Source organism: Homalodisca vitripennis, chromosome 1 (assembly GCF_021130785.1).
Source record: "Homalodisca vitripennis isolate AUS2020 chromosome 1, UT_GWSS_2.1, whole genome shotgun sequence".
Classification (NCBI taxonomy): Eukaryota; Metazoa; Arthropoda; class Insecta; order Hemiptera; family Cicadellidae; genus Homalodisca; species Homalodisca vitripennis.
Window position 1 is genome coordinate 179,248,942 of NC_060207.1, and position 26,996 is coordinate 179,275,937.

Sequence of the window (26,996 nt, forward strand, 5' to 3'; positions counted from 1 at the left end):
TTAATGGAACTTCTAATTTATTTTACAGTACAATGTACAATATAACACACTTATCACCATTTTTTATATTTAACTTTCCCTAGGCTCAAGAGTTCTGTGTCTTCAGGTTCTGGCTTCACTTCTTGGAACTGGTCCCAAGGGTGGGGTGGAGTCTCCATGAATGTCTTTTGTCGCCAACTCTTGTAGTACTCCCGGAACTTGAAGAAGTCATTTTGGTTCAGTTTTCCTGAATCATCAGTTATCTGGAAAATGAAAGTTATGGAATTTTACCGTTATTGTTTACTACAACTAATACACAAGGTTTATTAAAATAAAACCAAACAGGTTCCAATTCTAACCAAACCCATGCTAAATTAATAAGATTTAAATGATGAATGTTTTAAATTGTATGCACACTAAAGGGATCTTAGAAACCATAAGAGATACAGCAAAGATTAAATGGACAGGTTGTGCATAATATCAAAATAACAAATCATTGTGATTAAGTCAATTATTGGTTGAGTCGTTCACACGCTGCGCTCAAAATCATCAAACTATCACAGTTCTCTTAATAGTACCAATTTTGTAACGTTTTTTACATGAAATTTCTTCTAGTTATTAAATATTATAATGAAAATTTTTTAAGACTAGCAAGCACAGGGTGTAGAGTTTGAGTCAATTTTTTTTTAATGCAACGATCCATTTTTTACTTAATTATAAGAAAGTAGTTTTGTTGTGGTTTTCATCAAATAAATAATAAAACCCGTTTTTTGAATGTCGTTTGAAGAGAAATTTTATTCTCTTAGTTGGATGGTTGGTAGATCACATGATATTTGTATATATTTACACATTGTTAAAGAACTGATCATAAAACCTTACAAGTATACCAACCCTACAATTATTGGAATAAAAAAATTCCTTTTATTAAAAAATGGAGTATTTTGTAAGCTGATCCCAATATAAAGTGCAGTGCAATTTTTCTCGCAATTACACACACACACACATATATATATATATAGAATTTTGTTTTTGTACATATCGCTTTGAAAAACTTGATCCTGAAACTAGTCATCAGTTTGAAATGGCCTTTTGCAAGAAATGATGAGAGATTTTATGACGAAGGGCTAGTGGAATCGACTTTAACTTTCACAGTGGCTAAGAAAGGTACATTTAGATCACGCAGTGGCTTGGAAATCCAATCAACATCAAGAGGAAAGAGGACATGATGATTCTTGTAAATATGTAACTCACCTGACTGATATAACTTAGTATAGTCATGCACACTGCTGAAATGAGTTAATAACAGTATAAGACAATCACTGTTTTTTTAGTGCTGCCTCGTCTAATTGTAGGAGTTTTAGCTCAGAAATATTGTATGATAGTACGAGGGCTGTTTTTTAAGTAAGGGCCATTTTTTTTTTTGTAAATAAACAACAATTATTTTTTTCAAAATACATTTATTTTCATAATTTGCATACTTTTCTTTATTTTTCTACATAGTTGCCTTGTTTGTTAAGGCACTTATCATATCTTAAAACTAAGTTTTGAAATCCCTCTTCAAAGAAATCTGCCGCCTGCTCTGACAACCAGGAGTTCACGGCCGTCTTGACTTCTTCGTCGTCATTGTAGCGCTTCCCGCCAAAATGATTTTTCAAGTAACGAAAAAGGTGGAAATCGCTCGGAGCAAGGTCGGGGCTGTACGGCGGATGATTCAAAACTTCCCAGCCAAAAGAGTCGATCATTTCCTGTGTCCGAGCAGCGGTGTGAGGCCTTGCATTGTCATGGAGGAGCAGAATTCCCTTTGTCAGCATGCCGCGTCTTTTGTTCTGAATGGCGCGTCGGAGACTGGCCAGGGTTGCGCAGTAGGCTTCTGAGTTAATCGTCATTCCTCGCGGCATAAAGTCCACTAGCAAAACACCGCGCCTGTCCCAGAACACAGTTGCCATAACTTTGCGCCGCGACAGCGTTTGCTTGGCTTTGACTTTGACTGGAGATGTTGTGTGCCGCCATTCCATGGACTGTTGCTTTGATTCAGGAGTGATATCGGATACCCATGTTTCATCTCCTGTGACAATTCGACTCAACATGTCGTCTCCTTCCTCGTCGTAGCGGGTCAAGAAAGTCAAAGAACTGCTTAATCTCTTTTTTTTGTGATCCTCAGTGAGGAGTTTGGGTACCCATCTTGAGCACAATTTTTTAAAGTTTAGGTTTTCTGACACAATTTTGTACAGTACTGACCTGGACACTTGAGGAAATTCCATAGAGAGAGTGGTTATTGTGAACCGTCGGTCCTCATGAATTTTTGCGTCAACTGCAGTAATCAAATCTCCCGTGATCACAGATGGCCGGCCTGAGCAATCTTCATCGTGGACATTTTCGTGGCCATCTTTAAATTCTCGGACCCATTTCCGCACTTTACCTTCACTCATTGCCTTGGCACCATACACCTCACAAAGCTGACGGTGAATGTCAGCAGCCGACATGTTTCTTGCAGTCAAAAATCGTATCACTGACCGAATCTCACACGCGGCGGGTGATTCGATAATCTTAAACATTTTAAAGATCCACAGTAATGCATACAGGTTAGCTACAGAGCTGCAACTGGCATGAAGTTGTTCGCTAAGAATGCCGGGAGGCGGGGCGCACGCTCGTTACGGCAGGAACGCGAACTACTACCGTGTACGGGAGAACGGCCCTTACTTAAAAAACAGCCCTCGTATATCTCCATGAATAAACTAAACAAAATTCAAATTAACCACATAATTTTAATATTAAACACTAGAAGTTACTCGTGGCTTTGTATACAATTTTGTAGGGTTTGCACGTGTATTATCATTTCTGGTTTGAGTGAATTATATTTCCGATGCCAATGTTTGCCTTGTTGCCACAATCCAGAAAAGCTGTCAAAAATTGTATATTTATGGCCATTGTAATTAACTAAGATCTTAGTATTTTTTGTGTGATAGTTGATTTAGCCTTGTTTCCCTGATCAAGAAAATATATATACATACACAGGTCTGAGAAGTCTACTTCTGTCAAGAAACAACTAAGATGGGATTTATAATACTTTTAAATTTATTACAAAAGTTAGATAGCCACTTTGTCTTTGATATCCGCATAGTATTGACCAAGCATTTTAGCATAGGTAAATAATATCTACAAAAATTTACAGTAATACTTTTATATTTTTACTATAACTTTTAATTTTCTGATCTGGATAATTTTTACTCAGTGCTCTACAACCCATGTAGAAAGGTTGAAATAAGAAGTGTTTTTACCATCAAGTTTACTCTATGATTTTAAGACTAATGTAAAAGACTACAAAATGAAAATAGTGGTGAAATTAATTAAAAATATGGTTGTGCTGTAGTAAAACAATGTTTACACAGAACAGCTGATTACATTTAACTCTTTCAATTATTGATATTTGTTTGCTGTAATGCAACTTTAGAGACAAAGATGGGAGTTTTTGCAAATTACTTAATAAGAATAGAGCTACATGTTATGTTAACTAGGGACCCTAAGAATGTCAACGTAAAATTTCAGTACAATCTGTCCAATAGTTTTTACATGATTGACTAACACACACAGATAGACACCATTAGATTTGTATATAATAGTATAGATAATGTTAAATGTCTAGGTCAGAGGGATATGTTTGAATTACTCACAATTTCAAATTAGGAACATTTGAACTAAGTACTTTTCAGAGTAATGTAAATCATTCACAATAAAGATAGTACCTGATTACTCATTACTTTTGAAGCAAATCTGAAGAAGTTTTCAAGGTGTTTTAAAAATTGTTCATTTGGTTTCAAGTCTTCATTCTCTAAGGCTTTCATTACCTCCATCACAAAGGCACAGTCTCTGAGATAGCACGCATTCTTCAATAATGTTCCAAGTATCTCAACATTCGGCCTGGAATGAAAACAGAAACTTGAGTCAAGTAATCCAGATGTTACCTTTAGAATGGGTGTTACTTAGCACTATGAGAAAATATTATTACTAGTCTAAAAATACAGAAGTTGTATATTTATTACTCAACATGCACAGGAATTATTCCTAAGTGATTGTATGACATACAAAAGAAAAACATTAAATTTGTTCAGTGCACAATGTTAGGCATAATTACTTACAAAATGTAGACTGTCACGTATCCCTTTGGGTAAGATACACATAAATCTAATTTTTTAAAAAGTAAAATAAAGGTTATTTAACACTTAGAGTGCTAATCCCGTAATTTTACGGAACGGCGAAACTTCCGAAGAATGCTAATCCCGTAGTTTTACGTGGTTGTCATTGCAATTGGTATTATATTACATAGTCCGTATTTAAACGGGTTTTGCCTACTCTACAATGTTATTTGGGTTTTTAATAACACAATTCACCGCTAGAAAGCGTCAGATGTATTGTATGAGCTTAATGACAAAGCAACTTTGGTCGCGTTGTTTACGCTGACGTGACGTTCGTTGCAGCCGGCAGTCGATGTCGCAATCATGGCTTCTCGCAGCTTGAACGACGTTGCGATCAGTGATGTATTAGATGAAGATAGTTTTATTGGTGTAGATAGTATTTTTGACGATTCTGACATTGATCCTGATTTAATGGAAGAAGATTAGACACATACTTCAGGTAAGAATAAGTAAGTCTATTTATCATATAAACATCAGTCTAAAAGTTTGGTTATGTTATTGTTTTCGTGAATCAAACTATAATTTGTATTATAATAAATTAACTTTATTCAACTAATATTTTATTCTTATGAATAAAATGAAAATATATTCATATTTTACATAGTATATTATTATGTTACAGATGCTGAAAACAGTGCTGACAGCGAAAGTGATGCCGACGCATCAATATGACGACATAGTTTTTTGTCAAAAAACTACAAAACATAAAAACATGATTTGTATTATTCAAAGGACAGTTTATATTTGTAAATGGGTCATTGTAAATAATTGTATATATGCTTAGTTTAGTAAGTTAGATAAAAAACTGTCTCAAAAAATAATTTTTTTTCCAAAAATATATGTTTTTAAAAAACATTTTTGATGTGTAGTTTTTTAAAAAACCACTAACAATCTCACGTTAAAAGAAAGACGAAAGTAAGGTGAAATAAGGGATGTAAGTATTTTTCTCATACCTTAAATACTTTTTTTTAAATAAATTTTTGAAAACCACCAAAAACGCCCAGCATTCTACAGAGTTACATGTCATTTAGGGCCAGCACTCAAAGTGTTAATGAATGTTAAAGCAAGTTCAATGTTTTCATCATACTTAAATTATTTATTCATTCAAAACACCAGCAAATAAAGAGCCAAATAAAAAATTGGGAATTCATGGGTTTTCAAATAAAATGTTAAGATAAATGAAAAGTTCAAAAGAATCCAACTGCTAGTCCTTAATAATTACTGAGTAGAGTGTGCAAATTTAAGCTTATACTGTGAATTAAGCCAATCGCAACCAAATATGTAACTGGCTAAAATACAGACTACTTCAGAAACACATAAACTAGGTCTCCACATTAATGCTAAAGAACAACATACAGAACTAGAATTCACACAAAAACAAACACAACCAAAATAACTGAAAGAGTTAAAAAAAACTCTGCCAGATGTCACAACACAATATGTAGAAAAATCATTAGTACCCAGCGTAACAGCCAACAACAATTGCTGTATGTCGTCATACAAGACTGAACGGCAAATGCTGGGCTCACTCATTTGGATATACTTTAGTGTACTCGTCAAAGGATTATATGAGGTGCGTTGAAAAAGTAATGGGAATTTTTTGCAAGTTTCACTGATTTGTAGAGTCTGATTGTCAAGTTTTGTTTTATTTTGTTGGTACTCATGCTGCTAAAGTATAATAAAATGGATTCATTGTTTATTTTTCCAGTAGGAGCTGCTAAGGTTAGACGTTTTTCATGAATTCAGCAATTTTCATTTCTTAAAAAAAAAAATGGTAAAAAGAATTTGTATTAAGTTTTGTATAAAAATGAAATAAGTTTTAACAAAGTGTGGGAAATGTTAACAAAGGCGGTGGTGAGTCTGATATCAGTAAAACAAGAGTTTTGGAGTGATATAGATATTACAAAGATGATCATCAAGATATTGAAGATGATGAATCCCCCATATGGCCAAGCACATCAACAACCCATGAAAAAAGTGGAAGAAATGGTTATGAACGATCGCTGTTTTAAGATCAGAGAAATCGTAGATGATGTTGGCACATCAACTGGCTTATGTAATGACATTTTTTCAAATGTTTTGGTATGAAACGTGTGGCAGTAAAATTTTTTCCAAAATTGTTGAATGTTGAACAAAAACAGCAGCGAATGGAAGTTGCTCAGGAGTCACTAAATGAAGTAAACGACAATGTATAATTACTGAAACATGTTATAATAGGTAAAAAAACATAGATTTACGAATATGATGTCGAAACTAAAGCTCAATCATCCCAGTGGAGGCATTCTGGGTTGCCAAGACCAAAAAAGGCTTGACAAGTACATTCGAACATGAAGCTTCTTCTGTGTGTTCGTCCCATGCTCACTGCTATCTTCGATTTTAATGGCATAGTGCATTGTGAATTCTTGACACAAGGTCAATAAGGAGTACTACTTAAAAGTTCGAACAGTACTGTAACGATGCCCCAGCCCTCACATTATCCAGACATGGCTCCATGTGACTTATAGAGAGAACCCAAAAATAAAAAGAACCTTAAAGGGCCATCAGTTCCTGGAGAAGGGAAGGTGTAAAACAAGCATAGGTGACATTAAAAGTGGATCACTAAAAAGAGGTAAAGGCACCCCCAAGATCAAGATTGAAAAGTGTTTCAAGGATTGGAAGAATCCCTGTCACAAGTACATAATATCTAATGAAGACTTTTTTGAAGATGACAACATTTATGCAAACAAATAAATATAAACAACAAAAATAAAATGCCCATTACTTTATGAACATAGGTCATATAACATATCATTTCGACAAGATACAATGTCATCTGTGCCAGATCTGATATTGTTACTCAGCACTAACCTTAGGCCAAGGTTGTTGATATCTTCTAACAGCTGCAGAGCTAATGTTTGGGTCTGACAAGTCATTGCTAGAACTCCAAACGTCATCATGTCTGGCCTCAGATTTCTATCATTGATCATCTTCAGCACACTCTGTTATAACATACAGGCAAGATACAAGTTAGAACGGAGGGCAATTTATTTTTATATTACAATAGAAAAATGTAGTGCAAACAGATTAATAACCATTTTGGAGTTATTTAATATTAGATATTTTAAAGCTAATAACACACCTTGGCATTCTCATAGTCACCGCGGAGACACCTCTTTCTTATCAACATATTACAGAAGTCCACATCAACAGAAACTCCAGTTTCACTCATAGCTGTTAGGAGTTCCTGGAACAATATTCATTAACAGTTTAAAATCCGAGTTCAAATAATCACTTTACTTATAATACTTCCGTAAATATAGTATAAAATTAGTAACACAAATTTCTGAATATAATCCAACAGTTAATACCACATCAAACACTACAGTGAATAGATGGAAAATGACAATGAAATATAAAAAAAAAACTAATAAAACTTTTATTAAAATTAAAAGTAATTATTTCAAACAATAAATTTATGTTTATTACACACTTTTACTTCCAGTAAATTAATGTTGAATACTACTTTAAGGCTAATAAATTAAACAAATCTTGTGTTAGGGTGTTTCTTACACACAAAAATCAAACATAAAAGTGCTCTACTATTCTTAAAACTTAAATTAATAAGCTTAGTAATATTAAATAAATTGATAACTTGACTATTATGCCTTTCAACTCCTTAAATTGTACGCAAATACACATTTCTCATACACAATATGCCATTTGTATTTACTCAAAATCAAATAAAACCTTCATCAGAATCAGAATCAGAAACCATTTATTAGTCATATTCCTTGAGAACAGATTAAAAGTCAAAAAATAGTGTTTGTGTTATAATGGTGTAAGTGTTGTGTTTGTGATACTTAGTTTCTGGCATGATTTTAGTCAGTCCACGGTTGAGGGTCCCTCCTCCAGTTTTTGAATTCTTCCACTGTGTAGTAGGGACGGTCGAGGAGCCAGCGTGAGATCATTTTCAGCGTCTTTCCTTTCTTCACTTCTTCAGGTAGGATGTTCCAGAAATTAGAGCCTACATATGTGGGTTGCTTTTCAAACATTGCTAGTCGATGTATTGGCAAGGTAAAGTTATTTGCTGTTCTTGTGTTGTGATTGTGAGTTTCATTACCTCTTGTTGGGTTTTGCCGCACAGCAAAGAGTATTGTTTCCAGTATATATAAGTCTATTACAGTGAGGATTTTCTGTTCCTTGAAGGCCTCTCGGCAGGAGTCTCTGGGTCCCAGACCAGTGAGGATGCGAACAGCTCTTTTCTGGAGCACTAGGACTCTCTGGAGGTTTGCCTTGGAGGTTCCTCCCCAAACCACAAGCCCATACCTGAGGTGCGATTCGAAGACGGCATAATAAGCAGTCTTCGCCATGTCTTGATTGCAGATGTGAGTGAGTCTCCTCAGTACATATAGGGCAGAGCTAAGTTTGCTGCATAGGTTTTTTATATGGTCAGTCCATGTTAATTTGTCGTCAATTGTGACCCCAAGGTACTTAACTTTTCCAATTTGTTCTAGGTCTGGTAGCACGCATACCTCTTCTTTTGCTCTTCCAATGATTAGCTGCTGGCTCTTTTTTTCATTTAATATTAGGTCATTTCTCTCACAGTATTGTTGTGCCATATTGACAGCAATGTATGACCCAACCTCAATGTGTGCAGGTGTTCTGTTTTTCAGTAAAAGCACTGTATCATCCGCATACATTAGTGTTGAGCAGAGATTATTTAGGTAGTCTGGGAGGTCATTGACAAAGATGATGTAGAGAACAGGTCCCAGGACTGATCCTTGTGGGACTCCTCTCTGTATGGGCAATGGTTTTGACTTGATTTTCTTTTTTACACCATCTGCAGTTCTAGTTATTTCAACTGTTTGGTTCCTTCCTTGTAGGTAGCTTTTGAACCATTTGGCAGTTAGGCCTCTGACTCCCAGTTTATTCAGTTTACTTAGTAACATCTCATGGTTGATACAGTCAAAAGCCTTACTGTAGTCTAGGAAAATTGCTGATGTTGAGTTTCCTTCTTCTGTAGCTTGGATAATGAATTCAACGAGGCTGGCAATCGCGGAGGTTGTGGAGTGCCCCGCTGTAAAACCATGTTGTCCCTTCATGTGAATGTTGTTTATGGTGAAGTGATGTAGAAGTCTGGTCAATACAATTTTCTCTAAGATCTTAGAGAAAGTAGATAGTAAGGATATTGGTCTGTAGTTCCCCTGATCGGTAGGGTCTCCATTTTTGAGTTTCGGGTACACTCTGGCTAGCTTGAGTTTTGCGGGGAAAATACCTTGCTCTAGCGATTTGTTCATTATGTTAACTAGTGGCTGTACCAATTCTTCCTCACATTTTTTCACTATTGCTGGAGATATCTCGTCTGGACCAGCGGAGTGTTTTGTTTTCATTGTCTTTATTATCTTGCTCACTTCCTGGTTGTCAGTTGGCCAGAAGAAGAGGCTACCAAGTATTGAGTCATCTAGTGTGTGTGGTACTTCTACGTCAGGTCTTTCAATATTTGCCAAGGTATTGTTGGCTATATTCACAAAGAATGAGTTCAAATGGTCAGTGATCGTAGCTGGGTTTTCTATTGTTCTCCCATTAACATGTAGTTTGTACAGTTCATTTCCACAGCTGTTATTTGACCTTTCTTTATTGATTAATTTCCACATAGCTTTAGATTTGTTGTCTGAGTCTTTAACAAAATCTGCTGCTCTTTGTTTTCTTACATTTTTTAGGTGGAGATCGTATTCTTTTTTCCTTGTATTAGCGTCGATCTTATTTTGCTCGCTCCCCGTAAGAGTATAGGTTTCTTTGGCTTTGAGGAAGCTGTCTCTCTTCAGCTTTAGTTCATAGTCATGTATCTGAGGCTTTCGTTTTTGTGAGATTTGTTTTCTGATATTGGGGCATGCTATATTTAAGTTATATGTGAGGGTTTCTATGAAACAGTCGTAAGAGGATTCAACAGACTCTTGTCCGTTTACATCTTCCCAGGTTTCCTTTTGTAGGAGGTGTTTCAGCAGCAGTATATTCCTGTTACTGAATTGTCTTCCCTCTATTACTGTTGTGGGTGGTTGGGACTTATCTTTATCATAGATGCTGCATAGCTGGCCTGTGTGATCTGAGACATAAGCTTGTATTACTGTAGCTCTTATTTTGGAGTCCGGTTGATTTGTGCAGATCATGTCTATTGAAGTGGAGCTGTGGTCTGTAATCCTGGTTGGTGGTAGGTTTAGCCTGATAATGTTGTAACTGGTAAGTGTATCATTTAAGATTGATTGTTTCGGGCCAGTGCCTAGACAGTCAACATTAATGTCTCCCATTACTATTACTGGGCTCTTCCATGTTGGAATTTCCTCCAATACATTTGACAGGGTATCTGCTGCTGTGGTAAAGTCTCCTTCAGGTCTGTACACCCCAATGATGTGGTAGTCTGTCTTGTCTATGGTGATTTTTATTCCTGCCACTTCACATATAAGCTCAGTGCTCCAGTCTGCTATGTTTAAGTTGGATGTGCTACCTGCTAGATCTTCCCTAACATAGATGGCTGTCCCTCCTTTGAGGTGATTCTCTCTACTGAAGCTCTCCATAAGGACATAGCCGTCTAGTCTTGTTTCCTTCAATTTATTTTTGTTTAGGCCATGTTCAGTAAGTACCAGCACATCGGGATTCATAATTTGTTGTAGAGTGTCGTTTAGTATATCTACCTTGTTCGATATTCTATCTACATTTTGATGGAATACTCTCAGTACTTCTATATCCCTTTTACTATTTCTCCGTTGTATTTTCTGTGGTGGTGTGAGTTGTGAAATTTTCTTGTTTTGTATCTGTATTCTTTCCACTGGCGAAGGGCTAAAAAAGGTTTCTTAGTTAGTTTTGTAGTAGTTCTATTTGGAGTTTGATGAACAGGTTTTGTTACCGGCGTTATGGTTTGTTTTGAGGCAGTAAGTATTTCATTCCGCAGTTTCCTGGCCTTGTCAATATTTTTGTTGAAGAAATCTTGGTATGTTTCACCATCCTTTAGTTTTGTGGATGTATGGGGTGGTTTTTTTTTCCCCTGAGGGGGAAACTTGAGAGGATTGAAATGGAGAGCTACAGTTTAGGTTCGTTTCAGCCACGGTAGACATGCGCTTTTCAGCTGCGGTAGTAGGCGATGTCTTGGATCCTGCAGTCGTAATTTTCTCAGCCGCAGTAGCCATGTTTGTGTCAGTCAGGGTATTCCAAGTAGTCTTTACTGAGGTTTTTTCAGAACTATTTGTTGTAATGTTCATAGTCTTTTCTGCTGCGGTAATCACAGGTGTCTCAGCCGTGGTAGGTATGTGTGTCTCGGAGTCAGTCTCCTCAGCCGAGGTTGTTGTGGGAGTCATGAATAGAATCGACTCAGGTGTCCCAGTCACCTCTTTCTGATATACTTGTGCGTATTTGGCAGCTTGGAGAGAGACACTATAAACATTAGTTTTTCTGTCTGTACATTTTATTTTCTTAAGAGATTGGCTATTTTGCATTGCAGTGGACAATTTATTTTCCTGGCTCAAATCAGTCTTCAGAAACCTGAGCATTGCCTCCATCTGGTTAAGTTTAGTTTTAATTTCTTCAAGGTCAATCAAAAGTTGTGCTGAGCTTACAGAATATTTTGTGTTGTCACTCACTGGGGTATTGGTTTGTGTGTATGAGTTCTGGTATGTTTTATTTATTGCGCCCTGACTTATAATTTTCTTTTGTAGAGTAAGAATTGTATTTTTCTGTTCGTCTATTGTTTTTGATTGATTGTTGATGAGTTGGCATAGTTCAAGGTCCTGCTCCTCAGAGATAGCTTGTGTTTCTTGACGGAGTTTCTTCTCTTCTTCAAGTCGATCCTGTAATTCAGCAGTCTGTTGTAGTAGCAATTCAACTTTGTCAATGTACTTTCTTTCATTGGTTTCCATTTCCCCTAACTTTGATTCCATTATCAATAATCTGGTTTCTAGTTTAAACTTTGCTTCTTTTAGGACATTATTTTCTTCTAACAGGGCTGATCCAATTTTCGCAGCCATCTGTAATTTATGGTCATCGTTACTCGAATCTTCTAAGAGATTACTTTCAATGAGGCTATTTTCAAGTTCCACAATGGAGTTGTTGAAAGTGCCCAAATTTCCTGTTAAATTTTTATTAGTTTTTTGCTTAAAAGTACAGGGATGAGAGTCTTCTGTTTCATTCTCCAGTGGGCTGCTGTTTATAGGTTTTTTTGAGGCAATTTCAGCCAGTTTTAGGGCCTCGTTAAATTTTTCATTTTTAAAATTGTCAGGTTTGATTTTGCCATGAATTTTTTTATACTCCGAATACTGACATATTTCGTTCAGTTTGACAAAGGCAGTAGTATTATCACCAAAAAAAGTGACTTGGTACTTTATATTTTTTTCGATTTTTTTTATTTCTTTGATTACAGCTGGCCAATAGGGATAACCTTTTATTTTAGCAAATACTAAGCTGCCTACTGAGTACAAAGTGTGTGCTGACATATTGTTGGTGTCCATAGTCATTAGTTTTGTATATATATATATGGCTTATGTGGGCTATGTCTTGGCTTATATCTATGTATTATCAATTAGTTATGTATAGTATTTATTGATCTCTAAACCAGCCAAGCAGTTTATGACAGGTGTCTGGTTATATAGCTGTGTGCAGTTGTTTAGCTTTGTCTACAGTTGACAGACATTTGAATACAGATGTCTGGTTATGAGAAGATATGCAGTTGTTAAATTACAACTTGTCTGGATGTTATAAATGTAATTCGTTAAGGTTTAAGGTTGCCCTCAGGCAGTACTTGTCTGCCAGTGCACACAGACTGACAGTCACTTTAATGTGTCAGCAGTCACATAAGTGTGATAGTGGTGTAGTGTCTCAGATGAATATTACCAAACAAATCACTCAAAGTGGGAGTTCATGGTAAGAGCGGATAGGTCCTCCAGGCAATGATTTATGAGACCAGTGTGTGAGTAATAAGTCAGATAGTCTTATCAGTTAGGTAACAGGACAAGGTCAGTCAAGGCCATCCTGATTGTCAGATTGTTGGATGTGATCTACACTGGTTTGCACAGGTGTTCCAATACGTCACTATCTGATCTCCAACTGACTAACGTAGTATTTCCTTTTTGTTCCAGTCCTATTTTATTTTACTATGGCAGTTTAATTTTTCTTTAAAAGTTATTTATTTAAAAGTGTGCTCCATTAAGTTATAAAAATTATATTGATGTTTTGATATTATTGCAATCAGTTGAATGTGTCTATTCTTCTTCACTCAAGCAGACAAAAAACTGTCACAAAACCATGTGGGTTTTTCATTGTATGGAAACTTGTTTCATTTAAGTGAGTTTAGATGGAAAATGTAAGTATAGCTAAACAAAATTACTTACTAGAAATATACTTTCTTACTTAGTTGTAGAATATTTACTGTCTAATAGATGTTTATTGTCACCATTCTTTAGAAAATCCACCAAATATGAAGACACATAGATCACTGAGTTGACACTAAGTTAACTGAACATACATTTTTTCTTTCTCATTTACTTTTGGTGGTCTAGCTGTCATTGTTCATAACTGATGCTTAACTGTCTTCATACTGTGTCTCATCAACGAATCTAAGGTAAAAGACAGCATTTACGATTTATGATGTCCCTCTTATCATTAAGAGGGACATCATAACCCTCTTAACCGAACAAGAGACTCCCTTATCAGGATTTTCTTGTTGATTGTCCAGGTTTAAGTCAGTTCTCCTTTATTTACTAGAGTCCTGGACATCCACAGATCAGAGTTGATGTGGGGAATTCAGGTGCTTGATAACGAATATGAAGCTAGGAGGTATGACTGAAACAGACTAGCCTTTTCTTCATTATCACTAGCTATGCTACATGCTGAAAGAATGTTCTGTCTAGTGTACGATACACATAGAATTTGTGATACTTGTCCACAACAGTACACATGTACTCCACTGTATTTAGTGGAAATAATTCAGATTGTTCCTGTAATGTAGAAGTACAATACAGAGCCATTGGAACTCACAAAAATCACTTAGAAGATTAATTAAGTTCACATTCCTTAACAGGATTTTTATAGTTCTGGGTCAGCAGCGTACTGGTTAATGCAATCTTACATTCCATGTTAAACCCTTTTGCATGATTTGAAAACAGAATCGCAATAAGAATAACATCAACTCACAATTTTAAATGTATATTCATATAACACAATGCTAGCAATGTAAGATGTAAAGTAATTACATAAAATTTGACTCATTCAACTAATCACAGCTAAATAATTGATAAATCTGCTCCAAAACTAGAAACAGCTTATTTGCACAAACCTCTAATGATAACACCAATAAAAAAACAATTAAAATAACAATATTTTAAAAATTTATATATTTTTAAGTTATGTAAAAGATAATTTTATACTTATTTTAATATTACTGAGAATTTTCAATACGTTTAGTATACGACAAATTTTAGTCTATCTGAAAATATCTTGGAAAAAGTTCATTAAAAAAATAAATATGATGAAATCTGATATTATTGAAGTTGAAAAAATACCAACAAATGACTGTATCACAGTTTTTATATGCAGATTTCAAAGAGTACAGCAATGTTACAATATCAAAAACATATTCAAAATAATAAAAATTAATTTTGGTTACTACTTGATTTCTCAGAAAAACTGTTAATAAAAATACTGACCTGCTCGGCTTGGAGGGTGGAGGGAAGTTGGTCCAGTATCTGAGTAAAGGTTTTGACATCTGGCTTGACCTTGAACCTGGCCATCTGTTCCAGTACTCCTTTACAGCCGCCCATCAACATTAGTCTGTACACAACACAACATCTATTCATCCTATTCATCTGTGATTAATGTGATTAATGTGAGTTTGTAAGGAATTGTGTAATTTGTGTCTTTTATGTTCACTGATGATAACCCATATAACACAATTCAATTTAATTTAACTCTAGCTTATTCAATCTGAACAAAAATTATCTCGGTTAGCACTAAATTAAATTTAAAAGTTAAGAACTGACTCAATTAGAGTAAATAAAGATGGTGCTGTAATATTTTATTTGTGGTTATTATCAATTATCTGTTTAGGTAAAGTTGCAGCATTTTTTTAATAAGTTTAAATTGTAATAATTACAGTTAATAAACCCTCTTCTATCCGGCACTCTGATATTTTAAACTTTGTGTCTAAATATATTTCTGGTAAAAAAGTAAAATTTAAAAATTTAGCAAAATAAATATTTGAAAGTTAAATTATGCAGAACAATGCTTTTATTATCAGCATGGATATATTGTGGATAAAAATAAAATAGATGTGCAGTAACAAGTCAAGGAGTGTGTGTAGAGGGGTGACTCACCTTGGGCGTTAAGTGAACGTGGCTAGTTGCTGCTTCCAGCATAATAGTTATTAGAAACATATGCAACATTACACATAATATACAGTGCTGTAACATTTTACTATTAACTTTTCCATAATATTTTGTGTTGATTGCAAATTTGCTTTGTGAATATTGATTATTCCTTATCCAGGTCGCCATGTTAGTTTTATTATCAGAGGTTTTTAATGTGACATTAGCATTACATGTTTATATAACATACTACAGATAGTATTATTCCTGTTCTTCAATAGACAATTTATTTTTTGTCTCAAATTAGGCTATTTCAAAGTTTTTTTCTTCAGTTGTTGCTCTTAGTTGTAGGCTGTACGCTGTAATTTCTGACATTATCAACAATTTGTAAACATTCGTAGATTAATTATTCTAATAGTTCTGAGAAATTATCATTAGATAGATTGTGTATTATGGTACATGCAGACAATTATGCAGTTTGTGTATTGTAGTAGAAGCAGACTAAGCATACTTGGGTAGTAGTGTTAACCCAAGGACTGGTAACTAAATTACCTCTATTGGTAGGCAACATTTTTACGTGTTGTAAGAGTATTTTATAAAAAAAACATCAGAAATACTGCAAAGTTATGTAAAGTTATTTGAATATGCATTGTCATATGTAATTTTTTCATAAAAGTCTGTATTTTTTACTATGCATACTTTTAGAAGTAAAAATGTTTTTCTTTGAACATTTGAAACTTTTTAATACATTTTTTGTCTACAGAAGTGGTATATTTGAACTAAATCAAAATTATAAAATATAAAATTATTTATATATTTCTATAATTTCAGAAAATGGACTTAAATGGTTCGATTGGACTCATTTCATAAAGTTTTATTTTTATATTGATAAAACTTGTAACAGAGCATTTTTCATGACAACTAACATTACAATAATATTACCATACATGAAACAGTATTATATCACATCAAGAGTTAGCAATAACAAATAATTGATCAATAACAAGGACAAGTACAACATTAAAAATAAAACTTGCTAAAATAAAAACTTGACACTCCTAACCTAGACATAAGTATTTGTTTTACTACATCACACCCGTGAAAGAGAATACCTTTTAAAAAATGTTTATACCACTTTATATAATAACTTCAATTAAGATTACATACTTGCAACAAGAAATGTAAACCAACTTATTTGTACTTAAACAACAGCATAGTAATGATGGGAATGACAATTAAATACGATATTTTTAAGTACCGAACATCATACTAATCGATACAACGATTTATCCGCTTTCTAATGTTACCATTAACTTCATCGAAAAGCATTGTAATTACTATATAAAGTTTTTTATCGCGGCGATGTTTGACCATTGCTGCAGCCATTACAATGCCCATGGTTGGTCATTAAAAGATCAAGTTCGCTATACTCTGTAGCATTCTTCACAGTCAGCTGTTTCCATGAATTCTTGTGAACCAGTGTTAACCCTTTGAGTGCCAACGTCCGATTTTACCGGACCACAAAAGTTGGCCGAAAAGTGCCAACGTCCGATTTTACTGGACGACAAAAGTTGGCCGAAAAGTGCCGACGTCCGATTTTACCGGACGTTCGGGAAAAAGTCACTAAAAATTGTAACCTTTAATATTTTTAAATAATATCATATTGAAATGTTTGTGAAGAATCGTTCTTTTCAAAATAAATTGTTATAGTACACTTCCGATCAAACTTTAAATTATGAAACTCACATATAAACATTTTTGGTTGCCATAGCTTCCAGAAACAATAGTTTCTTTAAAAGTTGTACAACTTACTCATTATTGAAGATAATAATATAAATTTTTCAAGATTTACAGACAATTGCATACACTTTCCAGTGATATGGACTAAGAAAAGGATATGAATTTTCAGAGAAAAATAAACAAGAATCATGTTAATAGCTTATTAAATAATCAAACTGTGAATTTTTTACTAAAACCTTGCAAAATGCCTGAAAAAGGGCTGGCACTTTTAGGTACACCCACTGGAAAAATACCTGGCACTTTTCAGTATACCCACTCAAAAAATAATTGGCACTCAAAGGTTTAAATAGTAAACATATTAGTATAAAGAACTTACCTATGTTCAGGTTTAGTGATGTTTGTCACAGCAATCACACTGCCCATGGTCGGTCGTTGAGAGATCAAGTTCGGTACACTTTCTGTAGAATTCGTCACAGTTAGCTGTTTTCGGTCATTAATAGATTCTTGTGTTTTGGAGTTTAAGAGAGGTACTTTAATATTTTCCTGGAAAAATAACAATCAACGGGCATATATTGTTGTTTTTCTTCACAACATGGATTAAATAAAATTCACAAATAGGTACTATATGTCCATTTCACTCAATCATAAAATGTGTTAGTTTAGAATCAGCGAGCCATTATGCACTTTATATGTACACAAACTGGTTTTCTTTGATAAACATAATCAATAGAGGAATTTTCCCAAAAAAGGAAGTTGACCATCAGCCGTGCTAATTTTGGTGGAGGTTGGAATGGGTTAAAAATATAAAACAATATTTTTTTTACAGATCATATCTTTTCTAGCTTAACACTTTTAAACCAACTGTCATAAACATAAATAATAGTTATGTCATCTTCAGACAACTAAATAAATAGACTGAAATTTACCACTTTATGAGTCTGTACTCGTATAGTTAGCCATCACTACTTTAACATGTATTTATGTGTCTGACAGTTACTTTAATGCGTGTCAAGCTAAGAAAAGTATGATCTGAAAAATTATTGTTTCAAAATTTTTAACACTTTTGCCGCCCTCCTATTTTCGACCTCTACCAAAACTAGCACAGGTGACAATCAATTTCTTTAAAAAAAATTCTATTGGTTTAAAAAAAAAATCTAGTTGTGTATCCAGAGTGCAAATTGGGTCTCATGAACTATGTACATTTGTTATTTAATAACTAATAATATGATTACTGTCAAATAGTGTTCCTATTACAATTGCCCAACTGCTTTTGTTGATAAGGAATTATATATTTTATAATTTTTTATCTACTTATCAGTCTTTATCAAACAGAAAACTCTAAAATGTAGCTTCAAGAATTAAATTAGTGAGCAATGTTACAACATAGTGTTTTTATTTATGTTAAGAGACTGGAGATTGTATTGTATTACTACATTTTTAAGTTTAAGTGATTTGTTTCTTTTATATCTAATATTTTAACAGTCTTAATATTGAATAATTTCTGAACATTTAGATGACCCACCTGTCCAGAACACAGGATGACTTGTATCACTTGTTGAGTGCTCTTCTCATCCCCCAGGCCACAGTCTCGACTGCAGCGCAGCAGCAAGTTGAACGAGAACAACTTCGGCTTCACCCCTTTTTGCATCATCTTCCACCAAACCTGAATGTCATACAGTTATATTTATATTATTGTTTCACATTTCTTGTACCATTTCTAAACGCAGTTATTTTTTTCAAAGATATTGTAAACATAAAATTACATTATTTATAATTCAAACAAACATATAGACAATTAAGTGATTTTTAAAATACAAAAGCGATGTTGAATTTTCAAGAACATGCATCGTGTGAGTTATCACAAGTGATAAATACAATGGAAAACCGATTACATGAAAGCCGATAATCTGAAAGCGGTTAACTGAAAGAGCTTCAGACGGTAGTGTAAACTCAAAATTCCCACCACGCTGAGATTACACGAGCAGCCGGTAGGAGCGTGTGGTGCAGATGTTCAGTTATTTTCACTGTTCCATGTCCTACTGTATAGCTCACCTTGTATTTCTCATAATCAGTGTTGTTTTAACAGTTCGTACTCTTGTTTGTTGTGTTGTGTGAGACGTCTAGCAACGTACTTGTTTCTGACAAACGTAACGTAAATCAATTAAAAAATGGTGCAATTGCTTCAAGCTTAAGCTGTTGTTTTAAACGCCTAAGAAATAGCGTCAATAAACTATATATTGATATATATATATTTAAAATTTTAGTAAACATTGAATCACAAAAAGTACTTGCTCTACCGGGACTCGAACCCGGATTTCTCACTTACCGGGTGATTGTGCTGGTATATAGATAACTGGCATGGTCATAATTTGTAGTTCTTCGAATAGGATACTCTATCAGCAGAACCTTTGATAGTTCTTAAAGCTTTTTTTTGTATTACTGCAATTTCTACACAACAAATTCCGTATACTAAATCAGCGTGGGAAAATGATAATAGGCTATTATTTGCATATCTATGCTGATGAAAAATTTTAATTTGCTAAATTAATATGTGATTCTCGCCAATATTTTACAGATTACACAAACATGTACATCCTAGTTTAATTTACTAAGTGTGTACCTAAAAGTGTTACAGGGTTAAAATGTAATTTATTACAAATATTAATATCCAAGGATAAGCATATGTCCTATGTTTTTCTTTATTTACAAATACAGAAGTATACATAGACCACTCATTAGCTACATCCAATAGCCTCTTTTGATCCAATAGTAAATCCCACTAATATTATAAATGCGAAAGTTTGAATGTTTGGATATTTGGATGTTGGAGGTCACGCTGAAACTGCTACACGGATTGTGCTGAAATTAGGAACAGGTATAGCTTTTGGTCTGAATTAACATTTAGAGTGCTTTTTACCACCCATAACACATTCATTTCACCAAATAAAGTCCAATTCAAATTGAAAAATTGGTTTGTTTACATTCGAATGTTATGATAAGAACGAAACGTATTTTGACAGCTATAGTTCGACAAACTTTCTGAAACATCTGTTTACATTTTAATTTTATCAATAATAAGTTATCAAACAGTGCTTGATCTGTAGTGTAATGCAGATAGTAAATAAAACATTAATATATAAATTTTACTCCAGATTGCGCCATCGACAAATTAAAATCATCTAATGCTATACTGTTATAAAACTAACCTTAATGAACAAAGTTATGAATGTTTTCACATAAGTTACTTTAAACTGGCGGGCTTCATTGACATTATGATATTACATTTTAACAATGGCTAATGGAAAAACAGAGAAATGAATACTAACATGCCTTAAAGATTCATTCTTTCCCTGGCTACAGTCCAAAAAACAAGTGTAACGCAAAACTTTAATAACGATTATTTTGGAAAGTTGCAAAACCTTAATAAGAATTTCCCTCTTATACCGAAAGTACATAGTAAGTAGATAGGACTCTCCCCTAGGTCGTAATAGGCTTTTCAGTCCTACTTATGTGTGTACTTTCTTCATCAGGACAAGGTAAACTCAACTATGTCAACACGATTTTGACCAAAGTAGATTTACGAGAACTAGATAATCGAACGAATATAAAATTTCATCGAGGCAATATGGCAAGCTAAACTGTGACATAGTAGGTAAGTGAATTTAAATGGTCTTAAGTAGGCACTATTTAACCAAAGTAGGCATCTCGGTCCTACGTAAGTATATATATATATATATATTTCTTCTTCGTCAGAACAACAAGGCGAACTCTACTATAGTACTGGAAATATCTTAAACCTCAAATATACGACAAGGACTGGAAATATATGCTTTATGACCCAAGTAAGTTTTCGAGACCTGTGTGATCTGAGATTTGTGTTATCTTGATCGGGATGACAAGGCAGATTCAGATGTGACGTTATGTATATAATTAATTAGAACCAGAAATGCTCCTACACGTGCCAAACATGATATAATAATTAAGTTAAACTCTGATACTATTTATCACGAACTTAAATAATATCTACCTGATGTATTCCTACTTACGTTTTAAAATGTTTGTAGGACTCCCATCATATTTCATCTTAATTGCTTTTTATAAGTAATATAAGGACTTTGGTTCTAAGATTGTGTGCAAAGCCGCAGGTGATCTATAGTGATCTATATTTCTATTGCTACATTCAGTCTAGGGGTGTCAAACTATAACGAATACAAGAGCACTAAGGTGGATGGGCTTCTGATAATCTGAGAAGCAAGTGATAATCTGAAAATATGTATTAACAAAATTACTCATTTTTGAGCAACAGGTTTGCTAGTATACTCTACTATAATTTGTTTACTAAATGTCTATGTAGTAAGTATGTCAGGCAAATAAAAGATCACCACTTGTTCTGCTGACTGACCAATGATAAATAATGGGTTTCACTTGTTAATAGATCTATCTAATAAATAATGAACGTAAGCATGTGGTGATTGTTGAAAATGTCCTCTCTTATGTTTTATTACAGTACTTATGACTTAATATAATGCATTCGAAACATTATAGATGAACTCAAAGCTGATAACGTTATAAAGAAAATTTTCAAAAATCACCAGTAGAGCATGCCTGAAACCAGCAGCCTTGTCACTGATACAAGCTTGTAGTAAGAAGTTGAAAGTCTCGTCTGTCACTGTGATCTTCTTCTCCAACATTTCATCCACTAACATGAAAGCAGTCTCCAGATCTCCACATCTTCCAAATGCTGTAAAGTTAAATGTAAATGAGTGTATTAACTATAAATAACCACAACCATTATTAAAACAGTTCTAGAGGATTTTGTTCTTGTACTAACAATATAAGAGGCAAAGTTTCTCACATTGTTATAATTAGATCACTCTCTTGGTCTGTTGATGTTTATATAAATATGAACTGAGTGTTCTTTGCCCTTAAAAAGTTTATGCTGTAACTACTTGGACAGATGGGAAAATAATAGACATTTGGTAACAATTTCATTACTAACTAATTAAATAGTGGTACCGGTACTTAAGTATTATCCGGAGGCCACTATGTCCCTATCTACTACTTGTTATGTGATATTAGTAGGTTTAGATTAGGTTACAACAAATATGTTACAAGCAGTACCAAAGTTAAAGTTAACTTTTACAAACACTCACATAATCTGAGTTTGAATTTGTATATTATATTGAGTTCTACTATAGCCTGGACTGATGGCCAGGTGCATTTCCAATCGGTACTTTCCTGACTTCAGATCATATGCCAGATTGTCCAACGTGATCTGACGTTGCAAAATCAAGTGCTGAATGTTGATAATACTTTACTGAGTATTATTTTTAATGAATTTTTTATCTTCTTCTACACAAGCTGCATCATATTGATCTGAGTGGTGTACTCGTGGATTGCTTATTATCTCAAAGGAAGGTCCCAAAGTGTCCAAGTTCCCTTCCATGACAATGTGGGTTCTGAGATTGACTAATTCCTTAGAGTCTTAGGTTGTGAGAGGAGTTCCTCTGGCCTTGGTACTTGGGACCCTTAATTTTCCTGATATTTATAAATTACTTGCCTGTAGTGAGCACCACCTCCGCAATGAACTAAATCTTAGAATTCCAAAACATAGAACCACGTTTTTCAAAAATCAGCTTGCTTATAATGGAGTCAGGATTTACACTGCATTGTCGGAGCGGCTGAGAAGGAGAGTGGGGATGCTTTTGAGAAAGAAATGAGGAAACTTCTCTTGTCAAAAAACCCTTACGGCTGACAATGAGCATATAAATATTTAGCTATAAGAACATATCTATTAAAATTAAAAAGGTTATAAAATAAAATACGAGTAGTATATATTTATTAGTATAGCTTTTTATAGAAAATTGACACTTTTACAGTGTATACTGTTTTAAATCAAGACAATTTGAGTTTACCAATATGTTCGGTTTTTACTAAGCTTTAAGTTTTTAGTTCTGTGGCAGTCTATAATTTCATGTACAAAATGTGTCATGACATTCTGTTGTAAAATGTAGTGTTTTAGGAACAAGCACATCACAGAAGTAATTATTTGAGAGATGTCACAGTTCAATATAGTTGTCATGGATAAGTATAATGAAAGATATGAACAGATCCCAAATTGGAGTCTTTAAACATTTGTTAGTGAAACTCAGAATCAAAGTCCACCAACAGTCCTCTCAATCACCTTCCTACAATTTTTGATTTGATCTAGCTAAGAAGATCAACAGATAACTCAAATTTTCAATTTTTTATAATGATTATTCAGTGAAGGCAATGCATGTTTGGAAAACAGTAATAAATTATTTGCATTTATTTTCGTTTCTTATTTAATTTTCAACAAGGAATATATATTGCATACAATTTGGCACCATACAAAAATAATACAATACAAAGTGTATTCAACAGTTGAAAAAGAGTTCTGAATGAAACTATAATGGGACTTTACTGTAATTAAAGATAAAAAATTAGACTTTAAGGTTTTTCATATTATCAACTAAAAACTTCTATAAATAATATACAATCTTATATAAGCATATATTACTGTCTATTTGGTTAGAATAGTATATTATTAGACATTAAAATAAACAAAATATTACAGGAATAATTTAATTTATTTTTAGTTTGAGTTGAAATTTACCTTTAATCATAGCGTGGTATATGATTTGGTTCATCAATACTGCTTTTTCAATCATGATACCACGTAAATGAAGGGCTTGCTTGATGCTTTCTTCCGGAAAAGGACTGTTGGCACAAGCGTTAAACAATCCTGTATATGTGTGGCCTGTCACTTTCAGCCCTCTTTTCTTCATCTGCAACAAGAATATTTTGATCACTGTTAATAATAGCTAATGAATAATAATAATAAATTAGAACAATAATAAACTTAAATCACGAAAATGATCCTAGTCACAAATAAAATAATTGTGAAAGTAGAAGGTCCAACTACTTACGATGTTATACAGATGAAATGCTTTTTTTGTGTAGCCAACCTGGCCACAAGCAGTTATCAGCAAATTGTAAATGTAGTTGTCAGGTTTAGCTCGGTCTTCCTTCAACATACGAGTTTCCAACACATCAATGGCTAGACTGATCTGTAAAAAATTATTATTGTTAGAGAAATAAGTTTGATTTATACTTACAAATAAGTAATAAACTACTTGAATGCAAGTTTTTTGAAGATTAAAGGAGATGATGTTCAGTGAGCTAATGATAACTATCATCAAATTAACTTTAGAATGATTCTTAAATAATACTATGCTGATTCCTAAGCCCCCAGCTTTGACATGAACTCTTGTTTATCCAACAAACAACTCTAGTAACTGTTGTTTACTTGACCTTAGTATGGGAGCTATGCTATCTACCTACCTTCTTTTGACTGATAAACTCTTTCATTATTTTAGCATATTGGCTGATTGTCAGTCTTGTTTTGCCCTCTTTGTTGAATAAAAACTCTCTTTCCACAGTATCGCCCTCTTCTTCTGGCATTGCACATAGCTGTTGTTCTAGTTTCCAATCCTCACTTAATGTGCCGAATGTGTCAGGATCATTTTTGTCAGATGAGAGAACTGAACTTATCTGAGAATCTTTTCTATTCAGTGTAACGCTCCTATTGTTCACTGGTAATTTTCTGCGGTTGGACTGATCAAATCTAGGTTTTTTTATTTCTTCAGAAGATATCTTTCGTGAACTCGCCACTAAGTCAAATCTACTTCTGCTAAATTGGATGCTTTGTTGCCGTGGATGTCTCAAGAGACAAAAACAGTTACGAAGCACTGGAGAGGTCATACTTGGATTCATCACTGCATAACTTGATCACTACTTGATGACTTCCTAGATAGTCACTAAAATAGAAAACAAAGATAATTTAGGACATGCCATTCAAAAAAGACTAAGACAAATTAACCTGATGATAAATATTATGACTGAGCAATAATATTTAGTCTAGACAAAAATTATAACTAAAATTATAATTTTAAATTAAAAACTTATTAACACACAGAGAAATAAAGCCATGATCTAATCAATGGATTTAAGACAAGAATTACTATAAAAATGTGTCGCAGTCTGGTGTTCTTAAGCTTAAGGTGCATCATTGTTCTACAACCAAAAGTAAAAATGTTATTTAGTAATATCAAGAAATACAAGTTAGCTCTGGCTAAAACTTGAATTAAAAACATGTAAATTATTCTCCAAATAAAGACTAATTATGACAACAAAACCATGTTTAACCTATCTATGCCTGAATTTTAACATCTCCTCCTCATGACTTCAAGTGTGATAGATATTAGAATTATTAACCCATATTTCAGACCTTGTTTTGAATGGATTTAATCCAATCCAAATATATCTATTGCCTCCAGAACATTATCGATCTGCCCACAATGATTCAGACCCCCTGGCTGAGATTGTAACACACCTCACCACCATCACCTGGGTAAACGTGACTCTTCGTTAAAATCTTAAATATTAACTAATAATGTGTCCAGTAACAAAAGTGACATGTAGAATTATTGTTGCCTATTCAGGATGTAGACAATATACGTTCGTTTCTGTCTTTTAATAAAAATCAGATGCATTTAACCTTGTTGACCTCCCCTTTTTTGGCGAGCACTAAAGACTCATCCCAACTTAAAACTTATAAAATGTTGAGCAAATTTTAAAAATCGTGTTTCTATGTCTATTATACAAACTATTTTTCGTCCCCCCCCCCCCTATTATTTTGTTAAACCCCTCCAAACAACATGAAAAAGAGAGTGGAGTTAAAGCTTTTTGTACTTGTCTCATTAAAATGAAAATGTCTATAATAGTAAACAGGAGTTATTCGTTACTATGTAAGTAGGCCTAGTTTATACTTTGGTCAACAACTACATCAACCAAAGTACTTCAAAAATAATAAGTGCTAACATAAAAAGTTTGAGTTACAAATAAATGATAGATTTATATTTTGACACAAAGTAAGGTCTAAAACTCAGCTTACGAAACTTACTACCAGATAGGTAAAAAAATCATGTTAGTAAAATTATAATGCGATTTCAACAACGTAAAATGTAAAGTGGATTAATATTACTAGCTTAATTTAATACAAACCAGTTAAAAATGAAATTATTGCTGTTGCGAAATAAACAATGATAAATTATATTATAACCTAACTTGTACAGTCAACATAACCTCAATCAAACCAAAACATTTGCTTCTATTTGTACAAATACAGGTTATATCTTTTGCCATTATGCCTCGCTGTTCCTCGTCTTGTGATTACTTTGTAATTTTTATTAACTTGTTCCGCTGTATTTCAACCAATAAAATATGAATTACATTATTCTGTATTAAATTTGGCAGTTAGTTGATTTGCTTTACTGACTAACACCTCAATATAAGTAATTAAACAAAATTATTCATTAAAAAGCAATTTTAATAAATAATTATGTGTTTATCAACGAAAATTAATTTGTAACTGTTTTTTTTATAGTTAAAATGGAGGAAATGATTTTATAAATACTGCAAGGGCAGTATTTAAAAAGGTATACCTATTAAAAGAGCATTTTTTCTTGTATTCAAGGGCCATCCTTCTTGATGATCATTCTTCCCATATTAAAACGATGATCAAATATTGAAAAATACGTTTCCCTGAAAAATAAAAACACATACCCCATACAATTGACCATAGAATCCATAGAAAACTGTTTTATACGGGTTTGGTAGTTGTAAAACTCAATCAATATTAACCTTAATTACACTACAGCATAGTGATTTATGTAGT

The 26,996-nt window shown here is 33.6% G+C and overlaps 1 protein-coding gene and 1 long non-coding RNA gene across 4 annotated transcripts; one reads left to right on the forward strand and one right to left on the reverse strand.

Moving 5' to 3' along the window:
- On the reverse strand, positions 1–26,882 carry LOC124352798 (pentatricopeptide repeat-containing protein 1, mitochondrial). 3 transcript variants are annotated; one of them, XM_046802475.1, is made up of 12 exons: positions 26,764–26,882; positions 24,602–25,077; positions 24,187–24,327; positions 23,874–24,045; positions 21,829–21,977; positions 18,759–18,899; positions 17,613–17,779; positions 14,840–14,963; positions 7,291–7,395; positions 7,020–7,150; positions 3,723–3,897; positions 1–242 (listed from the first exon to the last, which is right to left on the reverse strand). In XM_046802475.1, exons 2-12 carry the CDS (start codon positions 25,031–25,033, stop codon positions 54–56), a joined length of 1,926 nt encoding a protein of 641 aa, XP_046658431.1. In that variant the 5' UTR covers positions 25,034–25,077; positions 26,764–26,882; the 3' UTR covers positions 1–53. The 3 variants fall into 3 exon arrangements, with proteins under 3 accessions (XP_046658431.1, XP_046658432.1, XP_046658430.1); XM_046802476.1 differs by lacking the exon at positions 26,764–26,882 and adding an exon at positions 26,324–26,536 and having other exon boundaries at positions 3,825–3,897; XM_046802474.1 differs by lacking the exon at positions 26,764–26,882 and adding an exon at positions 26,324–26,502.
- LOC124352799 lies at positions 13,172–19,971 on the forward strand. The gene is made up of 3 exons (XR_006921538.1): positions 13,172–13,497; positions 14,815–15,009; positions 18,750–19,971. It is a non-coding gene; the product is annotated as an uncharacterized LOC124352799 (long non-coding RNA).
- Positions 26,883–26,996: the final 114 nt, after the last annotated feature.